Here is a 23,320-nt window from a genome sequence, read left to right on the forward strand (position 1 = left end):
TCTAATTGATTCTTCCAATTTCGGGTCGTGGATAAGCTGAAGGCTACCCCTGGCAAGCAATGGGCACAAGGCAAAGTACATCCTGGGTGGGACACCAGTCCATCACAGAGCACACACACACAAGCACACACTCACACCTAGGGTCAATTTTCCCAGAAGCCAATTAACTTACTGTACAGTATTTGTTTGGACTGTAGGAGGACACCCACGTGAACACAGTGATAACCTACAAATTCCACATAGACCTTGGGTCAGAGATAAACCCAGGGCCCAAGTGCTGTGAGGCAGCAATAATAATATAATAATAATGATGATAATAATAATAATAATGCTAACCAATACTAACCACCATGCCACCCAAAATTGAACTATCTGATATTAATTTTGCCTATGTATGCTTGAACAACTCCCCACTGCAAATTTCATTAAAAGTTTAACACATTGTCGCAGAAACAATTTTACGATTCTTTACTGATGGACTGCTTTTCTGTACAATGATGGAGTGACAGTCAGACTTCTTGAGACTGAAAACCTCCAATGCAGTTATGCATAAGTTAGTCACTTATGTAAACTATTACTTCAGAATTTCAATACCACTAGAAAATACATACATTTAGCACTTCAACACTTCTGTTATTTAAAAGAAAAATATAGGGAGAGTTAAGAGGAAACTATAATAGCTTCAGAGGTGTCCTTGGAGACAGCACACACAGAAGCCGCAGAGTAGGATCAGTACCATTAGAATACACAAGTGCATACATAAACCAACAGTATTAACATTCACAAGGGGACTCACATCGCTAAACAGCAGTTCTTAAACCCCTATGGACAGACAATTTGTCACTGCTAGGTAAAAGGTTTCAATGAAAAAGACCTTGAGATAAAAGTTGAATTCAACTAAAAGTTAAACTGAACAGCTGGTACAATAGTACTTTGACACATGGATACTGATTTGGTATATATTTTACTGTAGACAGAAGCAGCAAGAACATGGATTTTCACTATTGCTGGAAGACTTCAATTTTAAAAAAAGTATTTAAACAACATTAAAATCCATTCACCTTCCCTCCTATATCAAATATTTTGCTCTTAGAGAGTCCGGGCAGGGAACATCCAATTATTAATGGACAGATACATAAGCATTCTCTGACTCATTCATACAGGAGAGGATGTCTTTAGACTGAAAGGAAAGCGTGGGTCCTAGAGAAATCCCATACAGACATGGGGAGTAAAGATCTGCACGGGCATGAAATTGAAGCCCGAACCCGGCCTGTACCCGAGACCTTGAGACCCGACCGAGCCCGAATAGCACTGTCAAATTTGAAACCCGAACCTGAAATCGGTCACTCTTTTCCTCTCAGAGCGATTAGGCATGCATGCACACACACAGAGACAGGTTCTCACAGACGCGGTTTTACAATGCTTTGCTCGGCTGCTATCCGCTTCAGTTGATTGAAAATGCTGTGCGCTGAGAAAAACTGGTATTTTCGAAATCTGTAATACTTTTGAAAGTGGGGAACCGTAATAAGCCTACTAAAAAAGCTAATGCTATAAGCAAAGTTTGCGCGTTGTCTTTTTGTTTCATCCATTGCGAACAGTTAGCTAGGTAGGCTCTGTTACACACATACAGTATGAGAGAGAACGAGCGTGCGAGCACACAAAATGAGTAATTTATTAAATGAGTTTCACTTATTAGAAAACAAACCTGAACCTGGCCCGAGCAGAAGTTGTATGTGAAAAACTGACCCGAACCCAGCCCAAAACCCAATACTTTGTTGCGCCCCATCGGGCTCGGGTCAGGTAGCAGACCTGGGGAGACCTTACAACCCTGACACAAGGGTCAGAACCCAAGAGCTGTGTGGCAGCAGAGTGAACCATGTCACCAAGCAGCCACAAGAGTGAATTACTCTTGAATTTCTAACCTCATAAGTATATGAATTAAAAACCCCTTCGTGTCTGAGAAATACTGCACAATGAAACATACAATTTGAAAGAAGTGTACTTATACTGTAGGTATTCCCAGCATTCTAGCTGGGAAAGTATAAGAAGCCCCAGGGAGCCCCTTTGAAAGATTCATGCTTCTGGAGAAGAGTGGGCAGGGATGAGATGTTTTTCCTACTTTAATGTGTTTTTATGAGGGGATCAATTTATTTGTATTTCTTTCAAGAAGAAAATGCTTCATTTTACAATAGAGTTTGCTTCTTACAACAAAAGGAAAGCCGTTTCCCCTCAATACAAGCACTGGTTACTCTAAGGTTACTACACGAGCTCAGGGGCAGACAGGGGGTGACTGACAGGGAGGTACTGTACGAGCTGACATTAGTCTGCACTGCAGGCCTACATCAGGGACTCTTCTGTACTGTTTTCTGAGTTTCTTGAGGGCTTTTGCAAATTAAAGGCCCTTCACCATTACAGGTTTTAAAATGTTGTTAACCAAACACTGAGCTGCCCCAGTTCCACCTTAAATGCTTTTCTTTATATTCTGGCAGTGTCATTTTGAATCTCTCCCTTGAATTCTGCATGAGGAGATTCAAGCAGTCGTCCAGCTTGATGCACTATGTAGCTCAGTTTGTTCATGCGATGCTGGATAGAGTGCGCTACAGAAACCTGGCACAATTCCAAGTACCCGTTACTTCCAGCTAATAACTACTGGGCAGCTAAATATAACATCTCTTTTTTAAGCACTAAAGAAAATATGCTATACCTACTGAATATGGCAGGACATTATAAGAAAATTCAGCCTTTTAATTTGCCACAGCAAAAATTGCAAATACTGTATCAGGGCTGGACTTCACATTCTCTCATAATAGCAGCATTTACTGTATTTTGATGTCCCTTTGTATCAGAGTGTATGATGTGCAATATCAATGACCTATCATTGGTGCATATTAGTCTGCTTTTTCCTCAAGTATAACAGCAGGCCATGAAATTGAACTGTAGTGGTCCACAAGAGGAGCAATTATGAGATACAAGACCCTCAGGTACTGAAATCAATAGTGAAGTGATACGAAAAAATTTGCAATAACAGCTATACACTCAATAGTGACAAAATGTAACATCTGTCATAAACAGAAATCAGAAAACAATCATTTGGAATACTGGAATAAATGTTTAAGCACTGAAACTATTGTGTGGTTATTAAAATAAATCCCTTTCATTTATTTCTACGCTACATCACTACATTATAAAGGGAAGCACAGATTCCATTTAAAAAATCAACCACAGAATTTAATATAGGAATTAAAATGGCAAAGGGAATTATGGCATATATACCGTATTTTGCATTAAGACAATACAACCAATGAGGATAAAACAGTGTTATGGGGGAAATCACCGACTCTGCATTTCTGCTAGACTCATCCTGTTCTGACTGTTAGACACATCACTCTGGAGGTCTTAACCTTACCTCTGGGAGATATCAAGCAACCCGGGCTTGAGCTCAAACCCAAGAGTGGGTGGACATCAGAACTGGTGCTCACTAGGAGGACTTCAGGAAAGATGAGAACACTTCATCTCAAAGATGAGAACACTGATGTCTGTAGCATGCCAGGGGATGGGGTGATGTAGTAGTGATATTTCAACAGGCAAAAAGTATCATCTGAAGAGAAACCAACATCCCAGGACACCCATACAAAGACGTAAGGTAAAAAATTGTGCGTTTTAGTCATTCAGTACAACACATGTTTATTATACTCCGAGACACAAATCAAAATCCCAAGATCATCTTTGAGCTCCACCTACAATACTACATGTGTTTGTCCCTCTCTATAAATAGCCAGGTAGCAAAGTGTATACCTAAACAAAAATCCCAAAACACAACTTTCACAAAATCACAGTTCCACAAACGGCCTGTAGGATGGACACTTCCTTCTCTCTCTCCCTCTGATGCATCTCATAACAGACCTCTTTCCCAGACATCCCATTCAAATGCAGGAAGCCTGTTACCCATTTTAAAATGGCACATGACCAATTGTCTTCCTTCAACTGGTCATTCCCACAGCTTTCTGGGGAATGTAGTTCAGACAATAATTGCCATCCTGTCTGAACCTACTGCCAAATTAAACACCCGGAAGCAGTTAAAAAGGACTTTTTATTTTTTGGCTTTTGAGGTGATTGTGCATCACCAGCCCTCAAAGACTTCAGTCTATGTGAAACTTCTTCAAGGCTTTGAACAGAAATCCTCTTTTGCACTTCACACAACTGAGTGTATCTGTCCATGTATTTACAGATCCAGCCATTTCTACACAGTGGACTTCATTCCAGTTCAAAACCCCTCCAAATTGAACAAAGGAGAACTACTGGTTATTTAACAATATACAGAGCAAATTTACAAAAAATGAGGGTAATCAATTCAGGTTGCTTGAGTGAATAACAGTTGATGGACCAATAAAAATTGCAAATACAGGCAGCTGAAAGATTTTAATTATGAGCCAAGATTAACACATTGTCTTCTTGCAAAAGCAGAGGAAAAAGTTAAAAAGTAAACCACAAATGAAGAGACATATGGAATGGAATCAGTATTGTACTAGCCTTGGGGGAAGGGCCTGCACGGTAGGAACAACTGTCCATCTTGATGTACAGTACAGATGTGTACTTGTGCTTGTATACTCGGCACCTGGAAAGGTCCCTCAGTTTCATTTCAGAAAACATTTTGAATGAACAGGTTTCTGGCTTAAAACCAATTTAATCTTTAAAAGTTACCCAAGATCAAAATATTTCTATGAAATAAGTCATTTTGTCCTAAACCAAATGCGAGAAACCTGACAGTTACTTTCAATTCAACAATGCTATTTATAGAGGAGTTTCTAAAACGTGTTAGCTATTGGTATGCGTGATGCAGACAAGTAAATCATGCTTTTGGATTTCCACCACTTTACATACGACTAAGGCTGGTTTGAAAGAGTTGATACATAAAGGCATCAACACAGTCCACTGCCACAGAGGCTAATTATAGTCCATGATTAGTATAATCAAACAGCTTCTGTATACAGTGATGCTTTAATTGTTTGATTTCTTTGTGCATGAAGATCATAAGTGAGGCTCAGAATAAATCCATCTGAAAAAAATGACATCTTGTCATCATATTTCAAAGACGAGAAGAGTAACTCAAAGGAAATGTTCCAATGCATGCTGAAAGTAATTATTAAACTGTAACTCAAAAGCGTCTGAGTGGCATCATGTAATGATGAAGACAAATATGCAAAAACAACTCAAAAGCATTACTGGCATGCATACACACTATGTTTCTTAATTTCAATACTGATGTTTCTGTATTTCCTACTCAAGGTCTGCATTCTATGACAAACTGTACTTGCTAAGACTCAGCTCAACTGGTTTTGTTTGTTGATGTTGAATTTCTAAATATTTAAGTCTAATGCAGACAACCAGTCTGTCCATTAAAAGTAACCTTATTAATTTTGACTTTAGGTATCCAAAAGTAAAGAAATAAGCTACTACATGAAATAAGAAACATTACATATGTTTAAAGTTCACAGGTTGTTCAGGTAAACAATACATTTGTGTTTTTTTATTTGAATAAAAAAAATGTAAATTAATTCTTTCAGCAATTGAATTTCAATTTTCAATTTCAATAAAATCTCCAGCCCTGGTCCTGGAACTACAATCTGGTTAATCTTGTATTTACACCTGAACACCCGCAAGTCCTCTTTGATTGAATCAAGTAATCTGTTCAATTAAAAATGAAAAAAAGATCCTTGAGAACTAGAAGGCTGAACAGTACTTAAGACCTCAGGCCCAAACGGTTCATAAATTACATATTTTTAACAAATTACCTGCTTATTTACAATGAAAGTGTCCCAGATCTGTATAACTGGATGATTTAATGGAGACCTACAAAACCTGCGGGATTGGACCCTCCAAAACCAGGGTTGAAGACCCTTAATTTAGACCACACTTTAAAGAGCTAATACTGGCTTTTATTACTGCCTATGAATATATATGGGTTGAATTACGCAATGATAAACTGCATAAGAAACAAAAGCTCTTTTAATTGTGAAAGGCGGGGAATCATGTGAAGAGCACTTACTTCTGCGGTGCACTGTTCCAGTGTGCATTAAGAGGTGTAGCACTCATAGCAATTGCAAGACGAGCTCTTTTCTCATCCTTTTCCAACATTTTCTTCATTCCACCGTCTAGAAAGTACTCCTGGCAAACACTACAAGAACAAAGAAGCACATACGTTACAGATATGGATAACAGACCAATAGCCTTTATTAGCATTACAATATTAAACATTTAAGCTTTACCTAAATTAGACTAAAAACATGGTCATTACTCCTTCATAGATACTACACCACACAATAAAATCACAGGCATAAAAACAACATACAGTATCAAAATAAAAATTCACATCAGCATACCAGGACTACTGTCAGAGATGCAGAAAGTCCTTGTCAGTTTTTTTAATGGTGTCCTCCATTTGCACCTGATTACTCTCTACCCCAAGTTTTGGTCTTAGCTTTCAGATAAAACCATGTATCGTTATGAACCGATTCAGTCTGATGATATTAGAGTATTAGCCATACAAATCAAACACACTTACCTTATCCTTTAGAAAAAAAGAACACTTTACCATGTTAGGCTGTTGAATTATATAAAGAGTACAGTATAATCCTTTAGATTATAATCCAGATAATTTACAGCACAGTATAAATCAGTAGTTTAGTCCCCATTTTGAATTCCGCTTTTGATTTGTTTACTTCTGGGATAAAGTATTTGTGTGCTTCAAGTAGAATCTGTTTAAACTGTTGCCATCCATTGGTTTCATATCACATCCCATTTTGGTTTTCTTAACTTGCATCTCATTCCTTCACCATTTCCATAAATGGTGAACTTTAGTTTTGAAAAATATTTTTCAAAGCACACTATACAGTAACAATTCATTCTACAGTGTCCAGAAGGTGAACCTTTTCTTTCAGGATCTGGATTTTGTGGATTTTCTCACAAAGCTGGGCTGTAGGGGTTGTTCCAGTGTGCTGTACACCACAGATTACTGGTTTAAACAATATTTTAAAGTATTAAATGTGTAGTATGCTTGAGGCAGATAACAGTTTTGGATATGAGAAACAGGTGTGCTGTTTCCCCACAAAGGATGCAATGCATTCAGCCTTCCTGCCTAGAATTACAGTTCTTCAGGCACTCCCACAGCACTCATTTGCAAACCAGTCAAAGGACCATCAAACGAATGATATTTTACTTTTGTTTAAATGTAAACAAATAAACTATCAAATTCTTAACCAAGCAGAAAATGGACTTCACCGGGTTTGGTTCTTCTCCCCTCTAAGTATTAGTATACCCTACTGAAAAGCAGAACAGCAGGAGTTTATAATGAACAGTGATCAGCAGATATATTCAAGGCCACTTTCCTTTAGTGGAAGGTTTGGAAACCACAGGACTCAATAAAAGTCAAGACAGGAAATTAAAAGTTCAGCAAACGATCCTTGCAATGTGTGATTGCTAGTAAGGGGAAATTTTATATAACTGCACCGACACAAATACAGCATTCTCAAATGGCTGCAATGACTCCAGTTCATCCCTTGGCTGAGGTACTGAATCCATGTTAAAAACATACACAATAGCAGCTGCTGTTGTGAAAATGTAGGCTAAGTATTAGAACTCTAGGTAAAAAGATGAACATAATTTAATTGGTAAAATACTTTAGGCAGAGGCAGACAAAACTGCAATGGGTAACCCTGCACAAAAATGGAAACTACCTTTGTCTCTACATTATTTCAGCCTTTAATGTAAAATGTCATGGGATATTAAGCAGTACTTAAGCAGTACTGAGAAACATATACCAATAACCAAAAGAACTTTAACCTACAGTATATCTGACACAAAATATTCATGCTAGATAAACAAAAGATATGCTTGTCTTACTGAGGTTCAGACTGAAATTCTCCACCACTTTCAGATAAGTACTGTAGCACTGCACTTGCAAAGCTTTAATTGTGTCGTCTAAGTAATCTAAATCCGAAACAAAATGTTGCTGTCCACACAAAATGACATATGTGACATATGTAACAGATTATCTAATGTTTTTCAGTCACTTTTATAAACTAATATCCAAATGAATGGCTTACTCTAGGACAAATATTGAAATGTAAAAATACAATTTTTGTCCCCACACTAATTATGACTCATCTCATCAAGTTTAAAATTGCTAGGATATAAATAAATGTCTGAATACAAAATAAACAGCACAAACACTTCCGCTCAGTCCATGTTTTCCACAATTTCCATTACAGTTGGTTATGCTCCTTTTGTAGTAAATTATGACCAATCTTGAAAGGAAAAATAAAAACATTTTAACTGCAGCTGCAGTACTCTTATTTCTAATAAACTTCGTCACTAATTTAATTGCCTTGAAAATTTAGAAGTACCTAGAGCAGCAGCAGCCAGTTTTCTAATATGCACACCCCTATTCTTTAAGAAAACTTGTCAGACATTTCTAGCGGTTACAATAGCCAGCACATACTTGGCAACACTGCTTGATAAGTTCGTTTTTGATTAATCTAGGTGATTTGCCCAGAAGGGACAACTTCTATTTTGAGATTCATCTTGCCAGTCAGGAGAAACGCAGCATATGAGTCTCCAGAAACATAACAAAAGCTGCAAAGAAATATAAGCATTATAAACCCAGAAGTGTTCATTCATTGCTTTTATTCAAAAAGGAAAGCTTGAGTTAAATGTGTGACATCACAGATTTCATACACAGAACTTTAGAACGTATCTGTAGCACATACAACACGCTTTTTAACAATGTAAAATTTAACAAAAACAAATGTCTCTATGTGTTCTCTAACTAGAGCAGTTTGATTGTTTATGATCATTATCAGACATGGGCAAAAAAAAGTTTTTGGCCCAATACATCCATTTTAATCTTTGAATATAGGCTAAACATACAAACAGTCAAAGTCAGCATCCATATCACCCTGCTGGCTGCCCACTGAAGCTAAGCAGGGTTGAGCCTGGTCAGTACCTGGATGTGAGACCTCCTGGGAAACTGGTTGCTGCTGGAAGTGGTGTTAGTGGGACCAGCGGGGGGCATCCACCCTGCGGTCTGTGTGGGTCCTAATGCTCCAGTATAGTGGCGGGGACACTAAACTGTAGTGGGCACCGTCTTTCAGATGAGATCTTAAACTGAGGTCCTGACTCGTGAGTGGTCATTAAAGATCCCTGGGCAGGTCTCGATAAGAGTATAAGAGAAGTCCAAACTGTCCCCATGTATGACTGGCTTGCACTTGCCCTGCGATGGACTGGCTGTACCCTGCCTTGCGCTTGTTCCTTGCCGGGTAGGCTCCAGCTTCCCATGACACTATATGGTATAAAGCGGTTTGGCAAATGACATGATAAAAAGTCAATTTTCTGTACAAATAAAACTACCCAACAATCATCAGGAAAAGTTACAAACTTTTTGTAGCAGGTACACTGATTTTTGCATTTTCTAGCAGATACAACACTGGCAAATTTATTATGCTGATTAACAATTGTCATCAACAGGACTTTTAGTGTGAAGGTCACAAGCTTGCGGCATTACAAGATGTTAATGGTCAATTTATGCTTTGCAGCAGGTTGCGGATGTGATCTTGTGGGATTCTGCCTCATTCCTCTTACAAAACTACAAACGTGGGCCTGCTAACTGGTCTATGAGCCCTAGACGCCACTTTCCATCCCAGTTCATCCTGCTAATGATCAATGGAGCTCAAGTCTAGCAAACAGGCCAAGAAGGCTGGTGTCATGGATGCTTGAGCAGTCATCATGAGCAGCACAATGACCCGGGTCACTCTGCAAGAAAGTCACCATGACAGGATGAACTCTGGCAAGATGGGCAACAAAGTGAGGTTCCAGGAGGTGCTGTGCTGCAGTATTATGTTCAGTTCTGATAAGTGCGCAGCAAAAAAGATTTTATAAAATAGAAAGTTCAAACGAGAATGCAACAAGAGCAACAAGAATGATTCCTAATCTCAGAGGATTATCATAAAAACAGGTTAAGAGAGAAAAATCTTTTAATCCTAGAACAAACGAGGCCAAGAGGAGATTTGTTCTAAACGACAATGTAGATGGGTCAATCAAGGGTACTATTTCACACTCGGAAGAGAAGCAAAGAAAACATGGTCACAACTGGACACGAAAATGTTATTTGTTTCAGCTGAAGATTATGTTTTTTACACAAAAACTGTGGATATCTGTAACAGATATCCCAGCATGACGGTTCAGAAATAGCTGGACAAAATGGTTTACTTGCTTAGATACTAATCTATAAAACAAAAAAGATACTCATTTACTCTCTCATTTGCAGCCTTTATTTTCTTGTGATGCTTGTGATCACCTATGCTATTAGCTTGTGACTTTCACAGTAGACCTATTTGCTGATGACAAATGTTAATCAGCATAATACATTTATATGTGTAATGATTTTTCAATAAAAACTAAAGCGCTGGCTACAAAAACATTTTCCTGATAACTTTATGAACATATTGTAGCAAAACATAAGCAAAACATTTTAAGTTTAACATTTAGGGCTTTAAAATCATGTGATGTTCTTCGACACTGTGGTTTACTTATTAAAACTCAAAAATGGATAACAGAGAAACAAGGCAGGTACATCTCTTGATTGTACTGTGAATTGTATAGTTTTTACTTGTAATTGGAGCACAGATGACTCTGATCACTCATTCCTGGACCTATTTCATGTCTCATAAGTCATTGTTCCAGTAACCTACTTTACACTCGCATGTGACTTATGGTTAATTTTCCATGTCTTGCACAAGAGATCTGATGACTGATGAATACTTATTTCAGCATAAACAATTACATATTTTGCCTAAAAAACATGCAGTTTAGCATTTTAAATAATTAAAAAAAACTAAAATATAGGCGGTTTACACACACTACATAATTTGGAGAAAGTGATTAAAAGTCTTTAATGATTAAAGATCTATCATTGTGTTAATTACACTACTACAGATTAACCATAAACTATCAAATCCTTTTGTAGATCACTGTTCATGGTACCATGGGTCTTCTTTCTTTCAATAATCAAGATTATGATGGATGTCTAAAGTGAAGTGAGAAAGAAACCATGACTTACATCTTAGGTGTCAAAAGTAACTCAGTCATATTATAGCACAACAAGGATGAAGATCTACATAGTATCTTTCTTTCTCTCACTCTACGGATCTAAAAGGCATGATCCTTCAAGTTATATAAAACAGTTGTAATACAAAGGGGACTCACAATATTATATTTGCTGTTGTCTGAATGAGTTTGCCTGTGATAGTGTGGGGTTTTTATCCCAGCCTACAATGAAACAATCTAGGTAAATTGAAAAAAATACAACTGCACTAGGAGCTGTATATACTGGATCAGAGGCACCACATAAGTCAAACTGCCACTTACTAGTATTTTCAAAATAGGCTTCTCAAGATTAAAATGCTATTGATATATGCTATTGATATAAAGGCTATCTAGAGTTTCTATGCTGTTTGGCTTCAATATTCCTTGTATATTTCCTGAAAGTAAAAATAACAACTCAGGAGCTTACTATAAGCTTAAAAAAACGATGCACTTATTATGGTCCATATTTATGCAATGGTAAAAAATACAAATAAGTAGGGAAAAGTGAGTTGTTATTAATATGACATGTTACACTACATTTAATTACAAATTAAATACTATTTACTTTATCCTGGTAAACCATAATTTGCTATTGCTCTTCAGAAAGAGATGGTAAGGAAAGCATAGAAAATATTAGAAAACATTCACTTTAGTAATTGGATATTTATTCTAGAGAACACGTTCAAAAAGAGGCTTTACGACAGCATGTCTACATAGGTTTGTGTGGTGATCAAGAGGCTTCAACCACTGTATAAAAAAGTTTATTCAACATTTCAAAATGTTGTGTGAGCCTCCTTCATGCTCTTTACTCTTTGCCCTTTCAAGACTGATTGTGAAATAACTAACATACTGTATAAACATCTGAATTATGCAAATTAGTGATCACATGAGAAGCACTTTCTCATTATTTTTTAATTGGTACAAAACTGTAATGAGTGTATCAAGACTGATTGTCTCACTGTAGAAAGTGCTAGTAACATCTCCACCATGTTAAAAGCAAATTACTCAATTTTGTTTAAATGTTTGGTATTCACCCATACTCAAAATGTTTGTTTGGAGAGGTGGTGATATTTTAGTTTACTGAACTTCTGACATGAAAAACCGGGGATCTAACATAGTATGACAGTAATACATCACATTATGTAAATTCTATCCTAAGATTAACTGAAGGATACATTTTAACTTCAAGGGCAGATAAGTTACATGTGACTATGAAAAATCTATTTCCTGTATTAAGGCTATGTTTTGACCAACTCTGAGTTTGCACTTAGTGAAGAAATAAACATTTACTGTAAAAACAAAATGCAAGAGAGAAATCTCAGTCTTCTGCAGAGCTCCTGACTGGTTTTATCTATTGCTTAACTATAACCACATGTTGCCTCAATGTCACTAGTGATACTGGGCCAAAAATTCCATTAATAACAAAAGGGCCACTGTGACCCAGATCAAATCTACTGATGAAACCGTCTCTGGTTGTATGTAGTTTGTGTTATGCAACATGAAAAAGTACATCAGACGAGAAAGAAAGACAAAAAAATCATCCTTGTGTTTTCTTACAAAGGTAATACATTGTACAGTATATATTAATATTGTATATTTATATATATAAAATCACTGGAAACAGGTTATGATTTGCTTATATCCCACAAAGCAGATGAAGAGTCCCACAATGTTATATAAGAGGTAAAATCATACTGAGCATTAACAGAAACTGTTTTTTTTAATAACCATGAATTTGTTGCATTTACAGTATACAAAAAAGGACTATTTTTCATAGCATGCTGTATTCTATAACATTATATTGAAAAACACAGGTAAATTCATTCATTATGCCGATTAACATCTGTCATCAACAGTGTTGATTACTCAATAGAAACCTACTATACACTTTGCAGGTGTGTGGCCACCACTAAAAGCAAGACAAACCGTACATCCGCGATGCATGCAATGCGCCAGATTGCAGACGTGGTCATGTGCGATTCTGTCCCATTCCTCTCGTATAGCCTGGACAACCACATCCCTGCTCACTTGTCTCTGAGCCCTACACCACATGTCATCTTAGGTCATCAATGTTCAACGAGGCTCAGGTCTGGTTAGTCACAGCAATACCATCATATTTTCATATCTCAGAAAAGTAGTTGAACAAGCAGCATGAGATCTCGCAGTGTCCTGCCGGAATGCTGTCACATCAGGATGAGCCCGTGGGCAAAGCAGCAAGTAAGGGTCCAGGACTTGATCAATGAAGCACTGTGTACTCAGGTTGCCATCAATCACTACAAGTAGAGTTCAGTACTGACTAGACAGTCCTGCCCAGCCCATCACACCATGCCAGATCGTGACATGTCATTGATGGACTGTTGTACCGCAGTGTCTTGCCAAGTCAGAAACTGCTTGCTGTGAACAACCAGACGGTGATTGACAGTGCCCTGAATTAGTCTGGTGCCCAACATCAGCATGAAGGCAAAGCTTTCTTGATAAGTGGAGCTTATTAGTTCCTTTCTGTATCTCCTTAATTTTCATCAAGTACTGTTCAACAGGTGAAACTGCCTCATCACAAGAGCACCCCAGGCTCTTGCACTTAATGAAAAGATTCAATACTTAACCAACAGTGAGAGTCATTTGAGTATATTGCAGTCATTAACGATCAATTATTCAAAATGACAACAAAGAACATTTAATCAATATCCAGAATTCATACACTTTAATGTTTAATATCATGCATGCATAAACAGAGCGATAAGTGTCCTGTTAGGATCAGTATAATTTTATGGTAAAAAATGTAAGGAAAAGGGAAAAAGTACAAAATAAACTACAGTTAATACTTCACCTAAAACATAAGAAATAACTTAATTTTAGGAAAATGTTTAACTGCTTCATTTATGAAGAGAAATGACCTAGCAAGCTAATGAAATCTATGAAATGTTGATCTGTTTTTAAGCCTTTTCTTTATAGGAGCAGGGAAAAAAATCTGTTTAAGGAATGAATGTTCTTATTTATTTACTGCAGTCTTCTCAGTAGCCTTGCTAAATCTTTCTCCTACTCATACACTTAAAAGGTTCTCAGCGTGCCAAATCCTTTCAGTAGGATCTGCAAGATACAAGGGATTTAAGAATAAGAAAGAAAATATTCATGGCTATTCTCCAAAGCCAAAAAAGAAAAAAAAACCTCCAGTTTCATTTAAAATCCACTATTGTACACACTAGTGAAAAATCCACAACTCTGGCCTCTCTAACCTGCAATCTTCAGCTAGGGTCTAGAATGTTTAATGCAATTCCTGAATCTTCCTTAGTGAAGAAGTAAAATGCCATTTTGGATATCAAAGTTATTTACTGCTAACACCGGCAACTTCCAACTAAGGCTTTAGTACAGATGGAAATTAAAGTGGGGGTCAATCCGATTTCCCTAAAAAGCTCTAAAACTACTAAATATTTTCTGTACTAAAAGACTGCACTTCTTAGTCTGAAAAACAGAATCTGCCTCGCGGTCGGGACAGTATTTCGCAGAAATGTCGTACCTCCGGCACCACTCGATGCGTCCCTCGCCCTCACTGCTCTTGGCCCAGTGGTTGTCGGCGAGGTTCTTCATGGCCACCGCGTACTCACAGAGCGTCTCCTCATCCTCACAATGCTCCCGCCAGATCTTATCGAAGTCCCCCACTGGAGAGACACAGGAAACCCAAAAAAGGGAGACATGAGCAAGGCAAAGAAGCAGTCAGATCTGGAGAACCAGAGAGCTCGATAGTCCAGAATGACCGGAGCGGACAGGAAGTGTCACAGGGTCACATTCGCCGTCTACACACAATGTCCAGAAACAGGTATTGCAAACATATAAAACCCTTTCTAAATTTATTCATCTTCCACATTTACAAACTTGAGCACTTACATCACATTAAAATATGCAATGTAGCAGCAAAACCGTTACAGTAAAATAAATAAAAGTGACAACTTAAAATTGTTCGTCCGAAATTATTTGCTGCTCTCAACAGAAAGCATGGACGGTGGACTGAGATTCTTGTAAATGAAACCTGTGCAAAGTGAAGTCAATAGTACACAGTATCAAAAACCATTTCTCCTTTAAAAAAATGAACAGTGCATAACTGGAATCATTGTTTCCTAGCCTAATTCCTAATGAAACAGGCCACATCTCAACATTAGACAACATCTCAACAAATATATAAACTTTCTGTGGCAAGCAATAAAGCACAAAAGATGTTCTAACAGTCAATGTAATATTCATATAAATGCCATTAACTTGGAACTCACTCTGAACCGAGAGTGTCCTTGGCAGCTGTTTTCCCACTACAGCTTCAGAAAAGCTCTATTACTGGAGTTTAAAAATGCTTTTTAAAAGGACTGTTGTCCTTAGAATATCTAAATCAATAAGTTTAGAAAGTTCAAGCTTTTTCTCTCTTCAATACCTCTTAAGATATCAGACTGTGTAAAGGGTCATTTAATAAACCTTTTCCTTGCCTCTCACTTAAATACTAATCAAAACTGAAAAAGCCAAATTAACTTCCAAGCCAAGCATAAAAGTGCTAAAAAACAACTTCATCAAGTAATGGGTGACCACGGAAGACCCACTGGGGAAGCAAGCCTGGTATTCTTACAAAAGACAATTCTACCAGGCTTTATTTTATTTATTGGGAATGAGACCTCTGCAGAAATAAAATGACGCACCTTTTCCGGACAAAACACAACATTCAGCTTTAAAAAGTGTTAACAAAGCAAACCTAAACAGACTGGACATGCAAAGTGACAAGCCAGACAAAACTCACACACTTAGTAACACCTGGCAAAAGAACTGCTACACAAACACACATGGAGACATTTTCAGTGCCAATTAAAAATACAAGAGCTCTATTGTCTTCTGGGTTCATCTACTACACACATCAAGTAATAGGTAGAAAAGAAAAAGGCAAAAGAAAAGGTCTGAAAAGTATAAAGTACAAAAGCCTTGTCCTAATATCCTGAGAGTGCCCCTTTTGCATGTATAATACTCAGTTCCACAACTGATTCTACTTCACTTGACACATCTAACAAAATTCACTAAAATCATATTCTGATTATACAATATATTCTGCTGAAGGGAACAGGATCAACTCTTAATTACTTCTATTTAATTTTTAAGTACAATTCTTTTTCTACTTAAAATTCTGACATCTGAAATGTTGTGTTAAATTGTAGCTGCATAGAAACTGAATTCGTAAGTGTCTCAGAGGTTGCTAACCTTACAGGAGCTAGATTAGATTCTACATAAGAGAGAGCAAAAAAAAAAACTTAAGTTTCTAAATTTAACTTTTATGGTTTGTCAGCTTACTTTTGTGAGTATAAAGTTCCTTAACAACTAGCATTGATCACCCTTCATTACACTGGCCTTTTAAAAGCAATTTAACATATCTACATTGCTAAAGAAGCCTAAGAAAGCAACAGCAACGAAAAATTCCCTCATTTAGCCTGAAATGATCTTCCCTGGAAAAGATATTACAGCCCATGAAGCATGTGAGACCACGACTTTGTTAATTTCATATCCTCTTTTTCAGCCATGTGCATGAAAAACAATAAAGGAAATATAAGATACTGTGAGAATAAATACAACTAAAATCTATACATGTTTAAGGTACGAGTCAGCATAAACCCAGTTTTTAGGAGCTGACAGTAAGACCCTTTCATGACAAAAATGATCACCTGACTTGAATCTGAGTTCTTTATCAGGAAGGATATGCATCTTCTAATCTACACAATACTCTACTTGATGGACCTTCAGAACATAATCAAATTATAGTCTCACTCACTGAGTACCTGCATACTGTAGTTAAAGCATCTGTAATTGGCTTTGTTTAGCAATGCTAAGCAGAATACCTACTTAAAGTTTACAAGAATTGTTGTCTGTGTAGTCTATTTTTTGGTCCAATGAAAAGGAATCTATTAAAAACCATTTAAAATTGGTAGTACAATTTGCAACAAATGCCAACATGTTTTACAGTACGGAATAAAACAAACATTCAAAAACATTTAAAATTCCCACTGTTGCCAACCATTATACTACTTTGGTTTTAATCCTTTATTGGTAGAATTGTAGTTTGTGTAAAAAAATCTCAAAATAGTTTTTCCTGTTGTTCAGCAATATTTACAAGTAGCGGGACTAAGACGTCCCAACAGGACTTTGAGCACCTGTATCGAATATTCCGATTCATAAAATACTCATGTCAACAAACCAACAAGATACAGAACATACAACTGTTTTATTAGAAAATTAAAAATATCATTTGTACCTTTTTAATACAATGACTCAAGAGTTCAAATAAAAAAAACATGTAATATTCTGTATGTGTGGTGAAACTCAAAAGAGCAGTTTGTTTTTTTTCATTCAGGCAAAGGAAGACTGCAGTGAACACACCTCGAATGTGGCCTAGACTTTTTTTATTATCACACAACTTACATCTGGCTCTTTCAGAGGCAAACTCTAGGCGGTGTTTTGCAGTCCCCTCTTCTGACGTGAGTCTGGAGTCCCGCCGGACCAGGAGCCCGCATTCAGAGTTTCTACTGGCGGGACTTGCCAGGCCCAACAGGCCATGAAGGATTGAAGAAAAAACTAAGCGAGAACCATCAAGCTGATCTAAATGATGATTTAATAGTCACACCACTAAATTAAATCAAATTTATAAGAGCTACAGCTGAGCAATAAAGAAAAAATATCACAATTTAAATGATGAAGCAGAGGACTCCAGGTCTGAAAAAAACCTTGTGACCTAAGGCCACCTTTCAAATGTGACACATACTCTCCCACGTGAGGAAAACAAGAAGTATTTCTATTTCTCCAAGCTGTCAGCTACTGGTTTGTCTTCCAGCCTGTTTCTTCTGCATGACTGGACATGTCACATACAATTAATACAATACAATCCATTGATTTGCTAGCCTTTTACATGATGACACAAACCCATACTCAAGAAAATCACTTGTGTTTTTGTTTTTTTTTCTACTGAACTAGCAGTTACTGTGTTGGTCTTCTGCCTGAAAGGCACAATGTGTTAATAACAGGACTCCACTGCACGGTACAGAAATAAATTTCATTTGGACTCTCACTTGAACGATCCTAAGTGCTGCCTTAAATTAAATGTAGATGCAAAAATGAAATGTTATGAGTTCTGGATAATTCAAGAAATGATGCAAAGCATAGACGTTTAGACATATCCATTTGGTTGATTTAATTTGGTCTTAAAGCTTGCCTTGCAGGAGCTAATAGTTTCTCAAGATACAAAACGGTCATCACATATGTATTCTGGAAATGTGACAGTTGCTGTATTCATCAGTATCACAGCTGTGCAACCATACAGTAAGTTAAACTATTTATGATACAAACAGCTTGCACTGCATGCCACATTCTGACTTATCATGGTTCAGAGCTCCAGTTGTACTTTTTGTAGATTCATGTTCTTTTAAGAGCATGACAGTTGAAGGTTTTCCTATAATGCGTTGCCTCTATTAAATGTACTGTATACAACATATAAAAAGTGCATTCTTTTGAAGCCTTTCAAGGTTGTTTTCTCTGCTGAGTGGGTGTTATACCCAGTTCTGCAAAGAACAGAGCAGAATATTTTACCTGCTTCCACTCTACAGATGAGCAGAGCACTGTAATGGTATGTAGGAAACTGGGACCAAATATGTCATTTAACTTCAAAACAAATTGACAATAAAATTTTAGGCTTGTTTGTAGCCACCTTGTTCTGAAATATGGTTCTTGCCATTAAGGATCTGCATACGTGAAAATCTGTATTTCATAACTGCCATTTATCAGATAACTGGTGCCTGATCAGCTATCACATTGTCTTCAAACAGAGAATGAAATTATTTTGATCATCTAAAGAATAATTAAAATGTCTACTGTTGGAATTGCCAGTTAAGTAAGACTTAACTGAAAACTTAAGTTAACTGACTTCAAACTGAAAGCAAAGTTAGACTGGTAAAACTGAAGAATAAGAAGTGAAGTGTTATACGTATAGTGTATGTTTCTACTATCAGAGCAGATCACTTTGTACTTATCAGTTTTGAATTTCATTTGCCAAATGTCGAAGCCTTATGAAGTCTCTTGCTGTAGTTTCTGCATTTGCCAGTCCCCTTATTATAGGATTAGCAACAAATCTGGCTAGTTTGCAAACTGTATCAAAATCTAGATTTTTGAATGACCCTATAACAGATCACTGTGGCACATTACTATTCTCATTGTTGCAATAACATGTTAGATGGCCCTTATGATAACATGCTGTTTGTCTGTTAACCAGTTCTTAATCCATGTACATATATTACCTTGGATTCCTAAGGCCTTTGTGAAGTAACATATGGACCTCTTATTAGGTAGGGATCATTTGAGTAACCTACACTCATCCATTTTCTAACTGTTCCTTCCCGGGGGGAGCTTGAGTCTATCCCAGCAAACAACTGGCGCAAAGCAGGGTACACCCTGCATGTGCATGGGACACCAGTCCATTACAAGGCACACACAGACCAGGGCTAATTTCCCAGAAACAATTTGACCAGTTTTCAGTCTGAGGGAGGAAACCCAGGCCAACACAGGAAGATCTTCCAAACTCCACAGAGATAGCACCCCAGGTCCAGAATTGAACCCAGGGCCCCAGTGCTGCAAAGTAGCAATGCCTACCCCTGCATGACCATGTGCCCAGCACTGTATATTATAAGAGCAATAATAAATACAAATCAGTGATAGGCTTTACCATAACATAAAACAAATGATTTTGAGATTTTATACACTGTTTTTCACTCCAACCAAAGCTTTTGTTGCCATTTAAAACGCATGCTGCTGTGTTGCAGCTTTTCATTAGCTGTGGCAAGTGTACAGGCCAGTAACCTCGTCTACTTCGGCTAAAGTCTCATGGTTTTGTTCCGTCTTGGCTATGTTACAGAATAAATCCACCAGTACCAAGTGGTGTAAATGTGTAAAAGGGACACATCAGACTGAAATACAAAATACCATTTCTAATGCTGTCAACATGCCCCCAGAGAATCAGTGTAAGTGTTAATGACATAACATTAAACATTATGCCCACACTATGAACAGCTCTCAGAGGGAGCATGCTGAGCTCTGTTTAGTGTTCTTCAAAGCTCTGATAAAGCATCCTAGTGTGTTATGTAACTCAAAGGCTGATTAATCTTTTTGTCACACAAATGCTCAAGCTAACCAGCACGCTGAAAGCTTTGGAGCACATTTCAAGTCTGAATAGAACTAGACCACAACTCCAAGTATGTAAAGCAACTTGAGGAATTTATCCTGCTTGTGAGCTGATACTACTCCTGGGGAATGAACAGCAGTACCTTGGACTTAATGGTTTAGAAGTAGAGTGTCTGAGAAAAGGAGATCTCAAAGTACAGTGAAAATGTAGGAGACACAAGGCAAAGACAGAACAGGAAAGACTGCAGGCGGAGATGTGCCAACATAGTGACCGACACTTCATTAGGACGTGTGTACGCAAAACTTTGCATGTGATTGCCTAGATTAATAATTTAGCATGTAAACACAAAACCACATAAGGCAGGTAAGACTGCCTTATTAGTGCTGCTGCACTGAAGTTGAAGTGAAATGCCTTGTTTTGTCCTCCAGCTGTAAATGCTGGACACTGTACAGTATTTGTAGAAAATCTCAGAAGGGGTTAACACCATTGCTTTTCACCATTTACCTGCAAAAAAAATTAAAACTGTGTCTGTCCATTTTGAATGATAAAAGATTGACTACATGATAAAGAAAGAAAAAAAAAAGTTCTGCTGCGCCCTGCTTGCCAAGGTATTTTCTGGACTTTGGGATACTGTGATTACCTGCCCACTCCCATTTGCCCACCTAAGGAATGATCAAATTATTAAATGAATCGTGGGTGAGTTCTGGATTCTGACAGCAGAGCATTTCCTGCCAGAAGGAGCTGACCCCAGCGTCCAAACACTGAAGAATATTCAGTAGAAAAAAGTGACATTCCACCAACTATTACCACTTACTGGGGGGGAGGTTAAAGGAATATAGTTTAGCAAAATTCACATTTTTTGTCTTAAATCATGTCATCTTTTTTCATGTCTTAATTGACAATAATCTGAAACATCAAGTTCATTCCTTCCTCTTGAGTGTCACATGTTTCCAACAAGCACAGCCTGTTGTTCAACAGTCAGTTACACAACCCATTGCATGTAACCAGAGCCGACCTGCTTCCTGATTATCAGTGCTACTGCCTCTCTCGCATACTGCGACGAGCTGCAAGGAGGCCGGTACACTGGGAAAGTAGAAACAGACTGTTCTCAAAAAGTAAAATAAACAAAATCACACAACAGACGAGGCGTTCTCAAATCATCCGATTTCTAAAACAAAATTCCTTAAAACAATTAAAGTAAATACCGTATTGTTCTAAAATAATACAATATATTTCGGATAACTCTTAACTTAAAGTTATTATAATTCTTAATAACTCTTAACTCCATCAATCAAGAACATTGAGCTAAGAACCTGGTTTCCACAATTTAAAAAAAATCATGTCATTGTCAAAAAATGCTTGTTCTATATCTGTATTTATGTTTGCTTTTCAAAGCTTACATTCATATATTTTGCTTTATTCAAATAAAAAGGACTGTGGCATGATGAAAATAAATATTTTTTTATGGCCTTGAAACTCTGTATTGTTTTTTGCTTGCCATATAGGAAACCATGTTTGTCTTTCCTGCCATTACAGATAAAGTTATAAAGTGCCATTATACTGGGCAGACAGGAGAGCAGATATTTAGGCCAGAATTACTTCTATCAGTAATGGAGCCAATCAATACGGAAATCCATTCTATCACTTACATAATTAAAAGACACATTGTCAGCATATGAATTTATGTATTTCTTTGCACTAAAAGTCTGGTTGATACCCTCCTCTAAAGAAGAATTTAAAATAGTTAGGTAAAGCCTATTGTTTCCCTCCAAAACATGAAAACCATAACAATGTAAATCGTGTCTGTTCGATCTCCTGCAATGCCCTGGTTTTTAGGAGCCTGCTTCAAAGTGGCATTTGTTAGCAACAAGCGTTATGTAAGCGCAGATTTGCGCTATAAAGACAGCTCTTTGTCCTGTGTTTTCCACTTCAGTGTACTGTATGACTGTCCTACTTAAAATAATAAGGAAAAAAATAGACTTTCTGCATCAAAGGAAGCGGGCAATATTTCGGCACACAAAATAATACATGGGCCTACCGAGCGGAAAAAAATCATTATTTTTGTTTTCTACAAAAGAGCTTTTTAGTGTTACACAAGATCTGCCTCCATGGACTGTAAAGTAGCCATGTGTTTTTCCCACCGTGGACTTAAACTTTCTTATTTAAGAGTCGTGCGCTGTCAGCAAGACAGATCTATTCCGTCTTTATCTCATGACGGCCCAAGGAAAATATGTGCCCCTCACTTTCTTTCCCAAAGATAAGATAAAACCTTGCAACCTGTGAATATCATTAGAGCTGGACTGCTACCCCCCAGCAACTGGGGCCAAGAGCATTTAGGTCTGGGCCCTGCACAACAATGCCACTTCATGAAAGCCTTCAAATAGCCCTCCACAACACAGGCCTGCACAGCAGGAAGGTGAACCCTGAAAGCCTTTAGAAACCAGCTCCCAGTTTTTAAACCAGGGGCTGATGGTGGTGGCTGGGGCAAATGACAGAGTGAAAGGGAATATTTAAATGAGCTGCTGCTGTTCATGAACTGCTGTTGTTCTTTCAAGCTTCTGTCTGTCTGTCTGTGAAAGCTTTAAAGACAACTTCTTATAAATAGGTCCAGTTTTTTGGAAAGATGATAGAAAGAAATGTCTTTCTTGTGGCAGGACTAAAAGCAACGTCCACGATGTGTACAAAGTGTGGAATCTCTTAAAATAATGTTTCTGTTTCCATACCAAAACAAAAGTGTTTTTTGGAAGAAAGATCAGTGCTTGCACACAAACACACACATGATGTCTGGTTAATCGCTCTTATACTAGAATGCTTAACTTACTTAATTTGACGGTGTCCGTTTTTTTAATTCAACATTCAGTATGAATAAAGAATGACATTCTTCTTTTTTGGTCTTGGCATGGTGCTGGTAGCCTTAGAAAAGATCATTTTTGAAGCACGACCTACACAAGAGGAGACTGGATGCGTCAGGATTAGCGTGCTGCACTTCTTGACACT

General features: G+C 37.5%; 1 protein-coding gene across 2 annotated transcripts in view; it reads right to left on the bottom strand.

The window, feature by feature from the left end:
• Window positions 1–23,320, bottom strand: part of samtor (S-adenosylmethionine sensor upstream of mTORC1) — a 68,808-nt gene that overhangs the window by 35,749 nt on the left and 9,739 nt on the right. For both annotated transcript variants that reach the window (XM_015352660.2, XM_015352659.2), the window contains exons 2-3: window positions 14,654–14,795; window positions 6,047–6,175 (exon numbers count right to left, since the gene is read on the bottom strand). In XM_015352660.2, coding sequence (XP_015208146.1) covers window positions 6,047–6,175; window positions 14,654–14,795 — 271 coding nt within the window. The remainder of the gene's footprint in view (window positions 1–6,046; window positions 6,176–14,653; window positions 14,796–23,320) is intronic.

This window comes from Lepisosteus oculatus, chromosome 7 (assembly GCF_040954835.1).
Source record: "Lepisosteus oculatus isolate fLepOcu1 chromosome 7, fLepOcu1.hap2, whole genome shotgun sequence".
NCBI classification, from domain to species: domain Eukaryota; kingdom Metazoa; phylum Chordata; class Actinopteri; order Semionotiformes; family Lepisosteidae; genus Lepisosteus; species Lepisosteus oculatus.